The sequence below is a fragment of the Mytilus edulis genome, chromosome 1 (assembly GCF_963676685.1).
Source record: "Mytilus edulis chromosome 1, xbMytEdul2.2, whole genome shotgun sequence".
NCBI classification, from domain to species: Eukaryota; Metazoa; Mollusca; class Bivalvia; order Mytilida; family Mytilidae; genus Mytilus; species Mytilus edulis.
In genome coordinates this window covers 14,310,430-14,327,016 of record NC_092344.1, presented here as the reverse complement: position 1 = coordinate 14,327,016, position 16,587 = coordinate 14,310,430, and the positions used below count along the sequence as shown (strand labels likewise).

The 16,587-nt window shown below is 32.7% G+C and overlaps 1 protein-coding gene across 1 annotated transcript; it reads right to left on the bottom strand.

Moving 5' to 3' along the window:
• On the bottom strand, positions 1–15,383 carry LOC139524679 (skeletal aspartic acid-rich protein 2-like). The gene is made up of 5 exons (XM_071319679.1): positions 14,787–15,383; positions 10,450–10,959; positions 6,766–6,851; positions 5,544–5,725; positions 1–136 (listed from the first exon to the last, which is right to left on the bottom strand). The coding sequence occupies exons 1-5, from the start codon at positions 14,902–14,904 to the stop codon at positions 46–48; spliced, it is 987 nt and encodes a 328-aa protein (XP_071175780.1). The 5' UTR covers positions 14,905–15,383; the 3' UTR covers positions 1–45.
• Between the last annotated feature and the right edge of the window lie 1,204 nt (positions 15,384–16,587).

Below are 16,587 nucleotides of genomic sequence, written 5' to 3'. Positions count from 1 at the left end.
TATAATAATATATATATTTAAGTTGTTATGAGTCTGTTCTTCTAGTTACACGTCGAGCACTTTTAGGACCGGCTTTACCGCAAGATACTCTTCAGCCATCTCCGCTTTTTTCAAGATCTTCTGATCTCTGGTAAATCTAAAAAAAAACACACACACATATAGAAGTACCATGTTGAAACATGAATATAGAACCTAGTACATGTAATCATGTAAATATACTTATGCATACATAAAGTGTAAACGTACTAAAACTAATATAATTGTGCAAATAAGAAAACAATATGATATTGTTCTTTTTTTTAAACTTTATTGGATTCGAGCGTCACTGGTGAGTCTTTTGTGGACGAGACGCGCGTCTGTCGTGTATGTAGAATTTAGTCCTGGTATCTATAATGAGTTTATTTACAACCACTGGGTCGATGCCACTGATGGTGGAGATTTATTTCCCTGAGGGTATCACAAGCCCAGTAGTCAGCACTTTTTGTGCTGACATGAATTATCATTGATATTGTTATATTTATAAATTAACTGTTTACAAAATTTTGATTTTTTTGAAATACTAAGGCTTTTCTACCTCAGGCATGGGTAACCTTAGCTGTATTTGGCAACACTTTTGGGAATTTTGGATCTCAATGCTCTTCAACTTCGTACTTTGTTTGACTTTTATAAAACTTTTTTGGATTCGAGCGTCACTGGTGAGTCTCTTGTGGACGAAACGCGCGTCTGGCGTGTATGAAGAATTTAGTCCTGGTATCTATGATGAGTTTATCTATAGCTAAGGTTGCAACAGCTTCAAGCAATGGTGATTTTATATTTTTGGCTTCATAATTTTGATATTTTGTATATTTAACTGATGAATTTTATTCCAAACACAGTAATTTCACGATCTGTAATCATACAATAATTATGTTCACACAAAACTGATATTGATACCACTGTGTTGATGCTACTGTCTGATAACTATCAGTACCCGGTCGCACTATCCACCCAATTGACAATGCATCAGTATCGCCATGATTCATATGGTGCATTTTGTCTATAATCCCAAGTTCTAAATTGGGGAATTTTGCTATGGCTTTTGTTTCAATTCACTCAGGCAAAGTTGACCTTATGAAGATACTATTGCCAAAAAGACAACTAACCGTTAGAGATAAAAATACTAACATGTAAATCACTAAATGTGACTGTGACCTCATACAGTTATGGCTGATATACTAATGCTTTTTGTGGTTTTAAACTCCCCAAATAGAAATAACAAAAAAAAACACCAGGGCCAAAACGAAAAAAAAGACAACACCGTCACCAAACAAAAGGGACTGGTAAAACTATGAACAAAGAAGGACAGACAACACTTTGACCGAAGAGAATAAACCCAGACAACACAAAACTAAAGAGATAGAACAGACAACACCACGACTAAAGAGAAAAGATAGACAACACCATGGACAAAGAGAAAGGACAGACGGCACGATGACCAATGAGACACAAAATGAACCACTACGACCAAAGAGAAAGAAAAGACAACACCATAACTATAAAGAAAGAGCAGGCAACACCACGACTTAGGAGAAATGATAGGCAATATCACGACTTAGATGAAAGGACAGACAACAGCATGATCAAAGACAAGAGAACAAAACACAATTTCAATAAAAAAAGAAAAGAAAAGGACAGATACAACATTACGGAAGAGAAAGAACAGAAAACACCATGATATAAGATAAAGGGCAGATAACACCATAACTAAAGAGAAAGGACAGACAGCACCACGTCGATAAAGAGAGAACTGAAAACACCATTACCAAAGATAAAGGACAGACAACACCATGACTTTAAAGAGTGGCTTGCACTGTTATTGGTATCATGTGGAAATTAGAAAACTAAAGACTAAACAACACAAACCCCTACAAGAACTGAGGTTTATCTCAGGTGCTCCGGAAGGGTATTGGGTATGACTTTGTCAGTTTATTATCGCCTTATGAGTTTAAAAGTCCCTCTGTTATCTTTCGCCACTCTTTGTCTTTAACAACATTTGAAAAATAGGAACGGTATTTGCATGGAATAATTCATATACTAAGTCAGGAATGTGACAGTTGAACTCCATTCGTTCCGTTGGTTTATATACGAGTTTCTTTTTTTGTGTTTTTTTACTTCCCCTTTTTGGCTTTACCTTGGAGTTAGGTATATTTGTTGAAACTTTTTTATTTATTAATTACTTGTCTTTATGCTACGATTAAAAGAAATCTTATTCAACGTACCACGACACTCCTTTCAATTAAAGAGTCTCGTATTCAGTGGGTTTTGCTTTCTGTCGGTTTGAAGGTAATATCACCCTTTTTGTCAGAGGAAATGTTACCAGGGTCGCCGATGTGTCTAAAATTGTTTTTAAAACATTTGGTTGAGTGCTATGAGAATTACTGGTATTGTTACAAAGCAATGCATCATGTGTAAGTCAGATTTTGTTGTTGCTGTTGTTGTTATAAGAATTTCTTAGAGCAACATGTAAATTAACATGTAATGCATACATTTCTTTAAATATCAAATTCAGAATAGTTTTCTCAAGTGTATAATATATCTTGTAAAAGGGAAACAACTCAATTTAATTCATGTTCAATAGCCCAGTTATTTTAAGGTGTATTACATGCTTCCATAATTTACGAATGTCATTAGAACAACATAACTTAAAGACGAAAGCCACATGTGGAGCAGGATCTGCTTACTCTTCAGGAGCGCCAAGACCACTCTCATGTTTTGATGGGACGGCTTCGCTCAGTCTTTAAATTAGTTTTTTTTTAATGTGAAATTCAGAATTTCAAAATATATTTTACCTAATAGCCCGGTATTTTTTTGGAGAAACACAACAGTCGTCTCGTATGGAGACGGTACTGATAACCTTCCGGAGCACCTGTGATACATTGTACCCCGGTTCGGTGGGGATCGTGTTGCTCAGTCCTTAATTTTAAATGATGTGTTTTGTATACTTTTGTATGTTTTTTTTTGTCGTTTTTGTTCATAGCTTTATCCGTTTGTTACAGAATTATAAGTTGAATATCCGTTTGTTACAGAATTATAAGTTAAATATCCCTTGTTACTGAATTATAAGTTAAATATCAGTTTGTTACTGAATTATAAGTTAAATATCAGTTTGTTACTGAATTATAAGTTAAATATCAGTTTGTTACTAAATTATAAGTTAAATATCAGTTTGTTACTGAATTATAAGTTAAATATCAGTTTGTTACTGAATTATAAGTTAAATATCAGTTTGTTACTGAATTATAAGTTAAATATCAGTTTGTTACTGAATTATAAGTTAAATATCAGTTTGTTACTGAATTATAAGTTAAATATCCCTTTGGTAACTTCCTTCTCTATTTGAATGTTGCCTTATTCGTCGTCAACGCACTTTGCCACTCCTATTTTACAAATTATGTAAACGTTTTGTTAGATAATTCCAATTAGTCGTTATTGTAAACTTAATCATGTACTTATAAAAAGAGTTAAGGATGTTTGCTCCTCTTGTTTATGAACTTATGTCAGGTAGTCAGAATAATCTGGTTTCATCCGTCTGATTGCAATTAAATAGTTTGCCCACTAAGGACTTTTATCTTTTCTTTCGTAATTCTATTACAAATAGTTTCAAAAGTCATACTTGAGAACTAACAAAATCCTTGTTAAAATAATTTTTTTTAGAAAAATCTAGAGAGAATCATTTCCCGCCAAATTTTCAATGTCTTATATATCTCAAAAACCAGCACACGAACTCATAAGTTTTTTCTTCTTTTAAAGTTCCAGTATCAATTGATAACAGTCTTTTTTCTTGCTTGTTATTTTGAAACAGAGGTGCAAATGTAAAGCAAAATTGTATCCGGGTGAAATTTGATCCGGTGGAAAAAATGTCACAGTAATTGTTGTTATATTTTTTCCGGAGGAAAATATTTCACTATGATATTTTTTCCTTTGCCGTGAAATTCTATCTGGGTAGGTAAACTATTGAATAGTTATTAAAAAATACTTAATCTTTACAAATACTATGAAATAATAATAGTGTATTTGAAGTTAAGCTATTAAATTGGTAAAAAAAAAACGTATTATAATGGGAAATGATTTCAGATTATAATTGGAAATAATATCTTGAAATATTCTAGTAAATATCATTCTCTTAAAAAGACATGAACCATATAAAGAAACCCATGTACTATGATAATAGAGGGGGGAAAACTGACTTTTCATTGGACGAGAAGGGGTGAGTATGTTCTAATACTCATTTTTGATAAAACAATATTCATAGCTCTTAATACATGTATATAAGTAGTACATTTGATTTTTTTGTGTTTATTCAGGTAAGATCTTGAAATATTTTAACGTGTTTTATAAAAGCATTCTGTACGAAATTCGTGTTACTGCCCGACATTCGCTCCTTTTCGAGAGCATGTAAGAGTCGTTGATAGGCTCCTTTTTTTGCAAAACATCTTCATTGCAAATATTGAAAGTGTGTGTTTGATTGTTTTGAATAGGATCCAATTAGACAAAAAAAAATGAAGCAAAACGTAAGTCTTAAGCTCGGGAGCACATACCATTTTTTGGTCTATCTGCAGATGCGTATACGTCAACGTATATGATACGGTTTATACGTTTATAATTTAATTTTGGATGTAACGCGTCTTCTGATTGGCTGACGTTATTTTATTATGAGCCCATAGACATAATTTAGTCATGTGACCGTGACGTCATCAACGTTTTTTTATGGTTTTCTCAGTTTAAAATGAAATTTAGAATTAAATTATAAGAAATGACTGTAATATTTTTTTGTGTCTATTCGAAATAACATAAAAAATGTGGTGCACACTGTTAAATAACCCGCTACGCGTGTTATTCAGTGTGCACCAAATTTTTTATGTTATTTCTTCATAGACAGAAAAAATATTACAGTCATTCCTTAATTAAATGACCGACCTCTATTAATACTAAGTTTTTTGTAAACATTGTATGCATTGAGAAAAAAGTGTTTCCGCAATATCATTTATGTAAATTATGAAAAGCAAGGTGCTGGGGACAGAGAAGTAGTAGTTGATTATAAATGAATTTAAAAAATAAGATTCAACAAATAATTTTACTATGAAATAGATTCAGGAATATGGAATTGATATCTTTAAAATATAAATTGCTCCCTTTGATTGATAAATTATGCAAATTTGTTCTACAGTTTTGAAACAGTTATGATTATGGTCAGGTATATATATTGATTGTGAGTAACTTCCATAGTAGTACATGGGACTCTATTTCACAAGGTTCTGTGAAATATGGAACGGAAAATATATACTGGTACAAAATATCCGTATAAGACAGATAGATTTTCACTCCTCTGGAAAAAAATTACCTGTGAAATTCCATGTCTGGAAAAAAAATACTGTGACAAATTATCCCTAATAATATATCACAGAGGAAGAAATAAATCGTTACACAAACATCCTCAAAATGTAAAAAGTATACAACATCACGCGAGGTTTCAAGTATAGTCTCGTAGAAATCTATCTATTTACCTGATTTCACATTCTTTAGATCCATGTAATTTTCCATGACGATTGTAGTGAGAATCCAAGGAATCACAGAAATCAGTCAGATCTCCAAAGGTATGCGTGTAAAAACCATTAATTACGGAAGCACTAGCTGCATTCATCTTAAAACCATCTATGTTCAATTCAAGTTCTACTGGACCATTATCCTAAATAGACATTTATGTAACTTATAAAAGATCAAACTTGAATATGAGTATGTATCATTGTAGATTCTGAGCCGTTTTAAAATCAATTTCTCCCCAAACTGTGTAACTGATTTTAATCTAATTTTTGCTTAATGTGTAATTGATTGTAACCATGCTTGGTATATATGGTCAATTATTATTTTAGGTTACCTCGTCTAAGATCAAGGTCAAAGTTTCCAAAATAGTATAAATTTTATGAAGAAAAGAGATTTTCAGACGCGACAGCAACTGAGTACTAATTGCTATATGGTCATTTGTTAAAGGCCATACAGTTACCTATAATTATTGATATCCACTTCATTTGAAAATTGGTGGATAGTTGACTCATGGGCAATCAGATCACATCTCCTTATGTATATTTTATATAATTGTTGATAATTATAATGTGTTTTGTAGAAATTTTATAGTCTCTCATAACTCTTTTTAGAGTGGCTCATGTTGTTTTAAATATTACTGTAATTTTATAAATGTATAAATGTATGTCAATTTTGAGGTGAGACTCTAATAAAGTATTTGTCTTGTCTTGTCTTGTCTTGTCTTGTCTTGTCTTGTATATACATATAATTATAGCAAGATCTCTATTGATTCTGAGGTCAAAGTCTTAATTACCAAATCAGGAAATTTGTGCCGAAAGTAGTTTCCGGATGCTGAAATACGAAATCTTACACCGTACTTGGATATATGTAATGTCAGGAAGAAAAAAAATATCTTAAAATAAACAGAAGAAAAACTATGGCTTCAGGTCAATATAAGCATTCGCCTTTTATGTTAGGAATTTGGGTATGTGAGCTTGCTCATTGATATTTCTTTAATTCGACTTTGGACTTGCCTACTCAGTAATAGGTAATCTGGTTATCGGTTATGTAAGAGCAACCCAAAGCTTACAATTTGTGCAATTTAAGGAATTTTTTTTTATCAGGAAACAGTTAGTCGTCCCCCAAATGTTCACATATAATGGGAGAAAGATCCATATTGATATTGAGGTTTACAAATAAACATACCTTTTGCGTAAAGTGGATGTTTCCTCTGACACCATGTTCAGCACGTAAGTTCAGACGAGGAATAATTTCACGATGGGCATCAGTATCTAAAAGTACATAATAACAAATTTTGACCCTGATGAACCATTATACCACAAATAGTCAAATACTGTATACATCTATGATACGATCAACACAAATTTGGAATTCTGTGGAATTCTACACGATTTCTTCTATAGAAGCACCATCACGGACGAGTAACAAGCCATGCACACACCATGCACATAGCCTGTCATTATCCCCATCACGGACGAGTAACAAGCCATGCACACACCATGCACATAGCCTGTCATTATCCTCATCACGGACGAGTAACAAGCCATGCACACACCATGCACATAGCCTGTCATTATCCTCATCACGGACGAGTAACAAGCCATGCACACACCATGCACATAGCCTGTCATTATCCTCATCACGGACGAGTAACAAGCCATGCACACACCATGCACATAGCCTGTCATTATCCTCATCACGGACGAGTAACAAGCCATGCACACACCATGCACATAGCCTGTCATTATCCTTATCACGGACGAGTAACAAGCCATGCACACACCATGCACATAGCCTGTCATTATCCTCATCACGGACGAGTAACAAGCCATGTACACACCATGCACATAGCCTGTCATTATCCTTATCACGGACGAGTAACAAGCCATACACACACCATGCACAAAGCCTGTCATGAAGCACCATCACGGACGAGTAACAAGCCATACACACACCATGCACAAAGCCTGTCATGAAGCACCATCACGGACGAGTAACAAGCCATGCACACACCATGCACATAGCCTGTCATTATCCTCATCACGGACGAGTAACAAGCCATGCACACACCATGCACATAGCCTGTCATTATCCTTATCACGGACGAGTAACAAGCCATGCACACACCATGCACATAGCCTGTCATTATCCTTATCACGGACGAGTAACAAGCCATGCACACACCATGCACATAGCCTGTCATTATCCTTATCACGGACGAGTAACAAGCCATGCACACACCATGCACATAGCCTGTCATTATCCTCGATAAAGCTTTTTAGCGTATAAAGTGCAACTCCTATCTTATCATCACCTTTCATTTCTACGACAAAAGACACATTAGGCCAGTATGTGGGTTAACTTCTAACGCTTTACGAGTGCTATCCCAGATAGGAAAAGAAAAGTATAGTGAAATTACAAGAGAAATAAGTAAAATCACAAAAATAATAAACTACGAGGAAAGTTTAAAATTGAAAGTCCCTAATCAAATGGCAAAATCAAAAGCTCTAGCACAGCAAACGAATGGATAAAACTGACATATTCCTGACTGTCAAAATGTCAAAAATATGTAGGTACAGCAGTCAACATTGTGTTATTATCTTAATCACAAAAACAAAATGTATCCAAGAAGCACAAAAATGCATTTAGACAAAGCACATTCGTAATAATGAAGGACAAGACTACAAAATTTACAAGGCACAATAACACAACGACGGGTTGTATAAGTACAGAGCCACGTCATATGTATCAAAGAAACACTAAGAGACTTAAAGAAAAAGCACATTAGCAAAAATGAAAGACTACAATACAAAATTGATCATAGAACAATAACACGATGACAGGATGTATAAGCACAGGGTCAAGTCAAATAAATATCACCAAAAACAGACTAAACAGTAAAAGTAATATCAATAAAAACAAACAAAGAAATTAAATGTAGAAAACATCAAGACAGGGAATTTAGCGCAACAAATTTAATGAAACCAATCATTGAGGTAATATATCATACTACCATTTTAAAGTATGCATTATTGTAGATTCCGTTTTTAAATCCCAATCTACAAAAACTGTGTAACTGCAGATTGTAATCAATACGTGGGTTGGAATACGGCTAACATGTTTAACCCCGCCACATTCTATGTGCGTAACTGTCCCAAGTCAGGAGCCTGTAGTTCAGTGGTTGTCGTTTGTTGATGTGTTGTATGTTTGTTTTTCGAATTATACGTTTCAGGGCCTTTTATAGCGGACTATGCGGTATGTGATTTACTCATTATTTAAGGCCAAGAGTTGTCTCATTTGCAATCATACCACATCTTTTTGATATACATGTATATGGTCACATATATTTCTAAGTAATCTTGTCTAAGACCAAGGTCAAAGTTTCCAAAATAGGCTACATTTTATGAAGAAAACACGTTTTCAAACGTGAGCTCAACTACTTCTTGATATATGGTCACTTGTTGAAGGCCACACAGTTACCAATCATTGAGGTAATATATCATACTACCATTTTATTCGTTATGAAATTCAGAATAGAATTACTTAATTTCTTCTGTATAATAGATGGGGTAGCATTCCATGACACAAAATCAGAACATGGATAGCAAACAAACAAACAAACAAACAAAACACAAACAAACCCCCCACACACAAAGATAGTATTTTTTAGCAGTTAGTGCGGACCATTTCAGAACAATCGAGTTCAACCGCTGGTACTTTTGGTTTTGTTCTCTTTGTTGAATTCTCTATGTAATGTTTAAAAATAACATGAATGACCGACTGATGTAGGACTGATGCGGGTTTAATTCAATAAGGTTGCTCACTTTGTAGTCGTATTAAACGTCTAATCTGTTAATACAACGTTGCCACATGTTATGTGAATAAGTATTTGTGATATATTTCATTGTGCCACATCGTATGTGTAATACAACACTTTAAAGTTCTTACACTATATTTCTACTAAGAACCAACTCAATTGTATTAGGCAATTGTCGCATAATAATACGTGGAATTACTATAGAAAAGCGAAGATAATCTACGTACTATAGAAATTAAGCCGCTAGTTTACTTCAAAATATGGTCATTTACAAATAATGAATATTTTAAAGGGTAGATTTTTTTTGAAGTTCAAATGGTGAAAAAAACAGTTTATGATATTTCTCATGTGACAACAGAATGATAGGTACATGTACTTTACAAAAATATTTTTTAACATTCAAATCAAATTGTAATACTGGTTTTGTAAATGAAATTTGTCTACCTGAACAGCAGAATATTATAATACACAGGGTTTATTTGTTCATGGGCGTAACCCATGTATAGTTTTGGTTCAAGACTTTAATAGTATTGCTCAAAAGGTAGAGAAATCGAAGTGAAATTCAGGCGTGCATTAAAAAAAAGCAGATGAAGAAAAGGGTCGTTGAACGCTGAGGGAAATACTGACAAGTGAATATTCATATATAAAAAGACATGTTTGTCCTGGGAGCCATCCTTTCCCTTGTAATACACTTAAAGTTTTCAGTTTTTGTCTGTTTTTCCTCGAATCATATTTTTTTAATATTGATTTCGCTTGACATATGTCCTTTTTACACATACACTTATAAAATCGTTTTGTAGAGAATGCTATATTTTCAGTTTCCAGGCGGACTTTTTATGGCTTTTTTTTTATCGCTCGCAGGAAGAGGGTTTACTCCGTTTGATTCTTAGTTTTTGTTTGTTGAAAACACAGATTTAGAAACCAATTACAGCATTGTGTAGTTATATCGTGCCGTTAACTATATAACTAATATTCAGATGTATGAAATGATTGCAATAAATGAAGAAACGGATAGTTTTAGATATCTTATAAAATATTAAAAACAATCTTACTTTTTTGACACAAAAGACACATATGTCCTTCCCGCAGTAATCCAGGGGAAGACATGTATGTTCCTCCTGCAGTTAGAGGCTTAAACTTGTGACCGTCAAAATGCAAATGCATATGAATATGTTGTCCCTTATCATGACCTTCATTATCGTCGTCATCGTCATCGTCATCGTCAGCATCATCGTCGTCATCATCATCAGTATCATCTTCGTCACTATCTCCCTCATCATCATCGTCGTCGTCATCGTCATCCTCATCGTCGTCGTCGTCTTCTTCTTCCTCGTCATCACTATCGTCATCATCATCGTCGTCATCAATGTCGTCGTCATCATAATTATGGTCATCATCAGCATCATAATCATTGTCGTCGTCGTTATCATCATCATTATCGTCGTCGTCACTATGAATATGAACTTTGTTTTTATTTCGATCTTTTGTTTGTTTCCTTAAATCCGTGATCACTTCTTGCATCTTTTTCATCAATTCCTTGAATTCTTCATTATGTTCAAAATCTGTCAAAATTGAAATAAAAACTATTAATAAAAGAAGAAATGATTGTTCGCTACATTAACTACTAAAAAGAACAAATCAATTAACAAATATAAATTAAACCCTATCGTTATCTTATGATTTTGGGGACAGGACATTTTTTTTTTGCCGTCTCCCTGTTCAAAATACGTCTTTTTTGTTTTTGTTTGTTTTAATTTTAATAATTGTCGCGTTATAAAGTTGAATTCTTTGATTTATCGTTTTTACCCCATGATGGCTGATAAATTGGACCTCGTTATTTTAGTATTATAGATATGAACATACAAGTACTATAAGTGAATTATTGTCTACCTCTTGTAGAGGTCCATAGGATGCCTGTTGGGATAATTGCCTCTATTCAACATACACCACCATGTATTCTTGTTTTTGATAAATATATAAATATTTTAACGATATTATCTTCATCGCCAAATTATCAAAAATAATATTTCTTGTTACTTTTTAACAAATATAAATGAGCTATTACTAATTTATTTTTAAGCTCCTATTCCTTGCCCGGCTTTGTCTATTCTTGTTGTCCTTTTTGGTTTATTTTATTAAGCTTTGGATTTTCAAATATGTTGGCCTTGAGCATCCATATCGCAATGAAGAGACATTGATCGTCGAAATGCGCATCTGTAGCTGTATATATATGTTCCGGACCATATGAGTATTTGGACCATACGCGTATGGTCATGGCCATATGGATAAATACTCATATGGTCCGGCCATACGCGTATGGTCCGACCGTGCGCGTATGGTCGGGGTAATTAACACTCTGTTACAGTTTACTTTCAATACTTCTTAACTCTTCATATGATATGACCGTTCATTTAAAAGACGCTATCATATAGGTAATTTTATTATTAAATGATAATCGAAAGATAAGCTATATAAAAATAAGAAGTTTCACATAGTTAATTTTACTTAATTGTCAAATTTATAGTAAACACATTTTATACCGATGGTAATTACCGATGGTCGGTCTGATTACCGATTTGTTATTACTAACAGTTCATTAAGACATTTTTGTCGACTAAAATAATTAAACTCCAAAAATGTCTTAATGAACTGTTAGACGTTACGCACGGTAATGCGTTCGGATAAAAATTACGTTATTATATGATTTTAGAACAGCAACCATTTGCCTATAAAAAAAATAAAATCACCAACATCCATATATCAACAGAAAGGCCCGGACATTTTTTCTTATTTTAAGTTAATTCTAATAAATTTTTGCACCATACATTTATTTTATTGAACTCACAAATCTTACTTTTGCGTTAAAGATTGCATGTCCGGCGTAACATTTCAGATTAAATTAAATGCATTTCTCTATATTCCATTGTAATTTTGCACATAAAATCTGCGAAATTTAGTAAATCAGCTTCCTACTAGATTTATATTATAACATCATACCCGTTGTTTGGTATTGGCTGAACTTTAAACCAAGCCTTCAACGAAATATTCAGCAGAGGAACCTGTCTTAATGAGTTTTGAGGAAAGTTTATCAAAATTTGAGTTTTATTATTATCACTATAAAATAATCAAATCATATAAAAACTATACTCAATAGAAAGTTCAGAAAAAGACACACATTTTCAAAGTTTCAAATGTAAAAAAATACTTTTTCTTGAAGCAGATTTTTAAAAAATCGAATGTCTAGCCACTATGTCCAAACGTTATTTTTGTCCATTCCTTAGGTGAAACATGTTGTATAAATACTAAATGTGCATTTATAATACAAAACTAACATATTTATAAGATACAAACTATAAGTTCATACAAATGGTTAAATGAGTCGGGTGTTTTCACTAACATTATGACCTTACATTTTTTTTCGGAAAGTATTCCCTATGTCTAGCCATTATGTCCAAGGGTGTCATTTTGACGTTTCTGCACAGTGGCGTCTTTTATACAAATAAACACTATTTACGAACTGTTTAGGCAGTTAAAATGATGCCGGGAAATGTTCATTCCAAAATGGTCTGCTGAATCAAAATAACACTCAGATTAGAAAAACATACACACATAAGGAATAAACCCTTTATATAGACAGGGGGAAAAGGGGGATGGGCCGAGGGATAACTTGTTATGGACAAAAGTTTTCACGCAAATCTAAAACACCTTTATAGATTAGAATCCCGATAAGAATCCGAGTTACAAAGGTCTTATAAATTTTAAACAACTATATAAATACGTATTTGTAAAATTAAACCATCAATGCTAAAAAGATCGAGAGATAGTCTGAAAACTCGCACAGATATTGGACAAAATTGAGTTCAATCTAAAAAAAAATCATTTCAACTAAAATCATTATAAAAAGAAATATTGCTGAATTATTATATGACCGATTTTTATGAAATAAAAACCATAAATTTTTATGTTCAATTTGTCAAAAAAATGTTCAGGCTAAATTTATCTTCTAATGTGTCCCTCCGGAAGCAAGATTTTTTTTAAAGGTTGCTATGTATTCTATCCAAAATAAAATTGGAAAAATTTGCATTTGTTTTCATCTAATCACAGATCAGAAAATAAAAACTATCCTTACGTAATTAATTGCCTTATATATGATAAATTTTGAAACATTTCTTCAGCTTATGGTATTTATTTGATAAAAGTCGATCGAGTAGGTACATTTATTTGTGTACTCCGCTCTTGAGAACAACATGTCAAAGTTAGTAAATGGCGTCAAATTTGTCAATTATACATGTTACGTCTTGCGACGCAATATCGTGCGTAACGTCTTAGTTACACAAGAAGTCACTGGAAAGTAACATAGTTTATTTAAGTTGTATTGTGAATATGGTGGACTACAGTCATTTTACGTTATTTGAGACCTAGAGCTTATTGAAAACACCGTAGACATCAGAATGGCCAACAACTTCGGTATCACTGTACGCAGCTGCAAAAAGCCTAGCTATAGTTTCATTCGCAAAAAAAAAGGTGTAAATGAAAATGATCGTGCACAAATTTCTTGCAAATGCAAAAACGCTATGATACCTTATGGAAGTGAGTGTCACACCAAGCCTACATGCAAGAATGTAACTAGCGATGAAAGCTAACTATGGCATCAATATTTAATTTTCACGTAGTTTTTGGATTATAGAATTAATAAATTGTCATGTATCCATCACTGTTTTTGTATTATTAAAACGTTTATAATGTAATTTGAAAAATTACCTATATGGTCCAAATACTCATATGGTACGGCCCGTTAATAACCAAACGAGTATTATACTCATATGGTCCGACCATTCGCGTATGGTCGGACCATATGAGTATACGCATATGGTCATGACAATACGCGTATGGTCCAAATACTCTTATGGTCCGGAACATATACACATTTCTATTCACAACTATCCAACATTACTTTTAACTGACTAGTGCAAGAATTTACACACTATTACATATTTTAATAAAGGTAGTTAACTTCATCATTATCTTCTTTCATTCACATTCAATTATTTCAATTCAAATGGATACAAAAATTCAGCAACAATCTTTTGATGACCAGTCAGCGGTGTTAGGTTCACGTATTGCTTTTATTTTATTTTAAAGAAATCAACTTGTTTGTAATACCGATGTTCAGATAAGAGCATCTAAAGAAGTTATATCACTCACAATCGGTGCAACTTGGGGAAACAATTAACTGTTTTCCAATAATTTTTTCGTGCATAGAAAACATCAAATAGTTAATTCTAGTCCCCGATTTCGCCGATTTTTTGTAGGATTTTCGGCTTATTGCTGTCTTCTCCTATATTGATCTTTTATCCTAGATTGTACAATAATTATAATGAAAACTTACTTTTAGAATTAGTTTCTATAATGGCACGTGTCGGGAAACTGACGTTGAACGTTCTGGTTATGCCTCCTAATTTATTTTTTCCTTCGCAAACGCAATCCCGAGCATCTGTTTCGGTCATCGTCTTTATGCGGAGTTTCTTTCTAGTTTAAACATATCTGTAACAAACAAATATGAAATTATAAAGAATCAGAGACAGAATTGTAAGTAATACGTTGTTTCAAGTGTATTACAAATCTTAAATTTGTGTAGTTATTGTAATTCCAGAATTTTACTATCTTCTCATACATTTGTCACATTTGACTTTCAGAGATTTTAAAGAATAAAATTGTCTTGTCTTGTCTTGTGTCTTGTGTCTTGTGTCTTGTGTCTTGTGTCTTGTGTCTTGTGTCTTGTGTTTTGTGTTTTGTGTCTTGTGTCTTGTGTCTTGTGTCTTGTGTCTTGCCTATGTCGTATGGACTTCAAAATTAGCTTGGCTGGTAAAACAAATCTAAACGAGTTTCTAAATTAATACATCTTTTTCGATTTCGAATTTCATGGCAACTCACATTTAAAAAATGTAATTGCACGTACATTTTAATGCACACAAATTATTTAAAGAAAAATAAAACAATAAAACATAAATGCATGAGTTAAAAAGTATATATAATAATGATTTGTGATTCTCTATATCTCTGTTCTTGTCCGCATCATAAAAATCTGTATTTATTTTAGTATGCAGTTGATGTACAGATAGCGACTTATATTTTTTTTATACTATGGTCGGTTGTGCTAAACAAGTAACTTCGTAAAAATATAAAAACAAATTAGCATAATTTGTATGCGTATATATATGGTACTGCATATTTCTTTACTGTAACTCTTAATACCAATGTCATGATGAAATCAAATGAAACTTACTATTTGATTGGCACTAATGAAATGGTACATGATGAATATGTCTATTTTATTTTACTCGAGACACTGACTATTTCCCGACGTCCCGTGGAGGGAAATAACTTGTGTCGAGAGAAAATAAAATAAATGATATATCTCGAAATAACCTATTTTAATTTCATGTAAATTCAGATTACTAATTTATGAAACAAGAAACGTAAACGGATTTGAATGAGTACTGTATATTGTCATCACTGACACTTTCTGAGTTTAGATGAAAAGTTGTATACTAATATAACACTCAATTTCAAAATATAACTTTGAAATGTGTTTTCTGTTATAATGGTTATGTTTCAAAAATAACGAATAAGAATTACCTGATTAGAGCGAAGAATTCCTAAAAGAACTAAAATTTTATCGAATCTGAAATCTCATGGCAACTGTCAAATAGTCCAACTTAAAATTATAGTTGCCGATTTGCATATAAACGATTACAGGTTTTACTTCGTTTTACCAATGAAATGCCTTGTTACATAATTACCTAAATAAAACGTTTTAATCTTTTTTTAAACACTTATTTATTTACATTATTTTATTTATTGATACTTTTGATCTAAATTATTGATTATATATACTAACGTTACTGTAATATGTTTGCTATGGACAATAGGCCTAATTGTTTACAATCCCTTTTTAATCCAATTTGTGAAAACATAAATTATTAGTGAATATTATCAAATCTTAGCTTGTTCAATATGAAAAGATCACGCATAAGATAAGCAATTAATGACAATTAACCAATCAAAGTCCATAATTTCATATTTGCTGTATCTACAAAAAATAAGGTGCTAATTTTTGCATACAACAAGGTCAAACGTGTCCCGAACAGTGTTCCTTAACATATTTTTGGAACATTATGTAAACTTTA

What these genes read in the sequence shown, in the direction of transcription:
- LOC139524679 (XM_071319679.1), bottom strand. Translation starts at nt 14,904, where the DNA reads ATGACCGAAACAGATGCTCGGGATTGCGTTTGCGAAGGAAAAAATAAA. An exon ending in GTGTCTTTTGTGTCAAAAAA is followed by an intron (nt 6,852 to 10,449) that starts GTAAGATTGTTT and finishes ATGTACTTTTAG; the next exon opens with ATACTGATGCCCATCGTGAA. An exon ending in TCTAAAGAATGTGAAATCAG is followed by an intron (nt 137 to 5,543) that starts GTAAATAGATAG and finishes GTTTTTTTTTAG; the next exon opens with ATTTACCAGAGATCAGAAGA.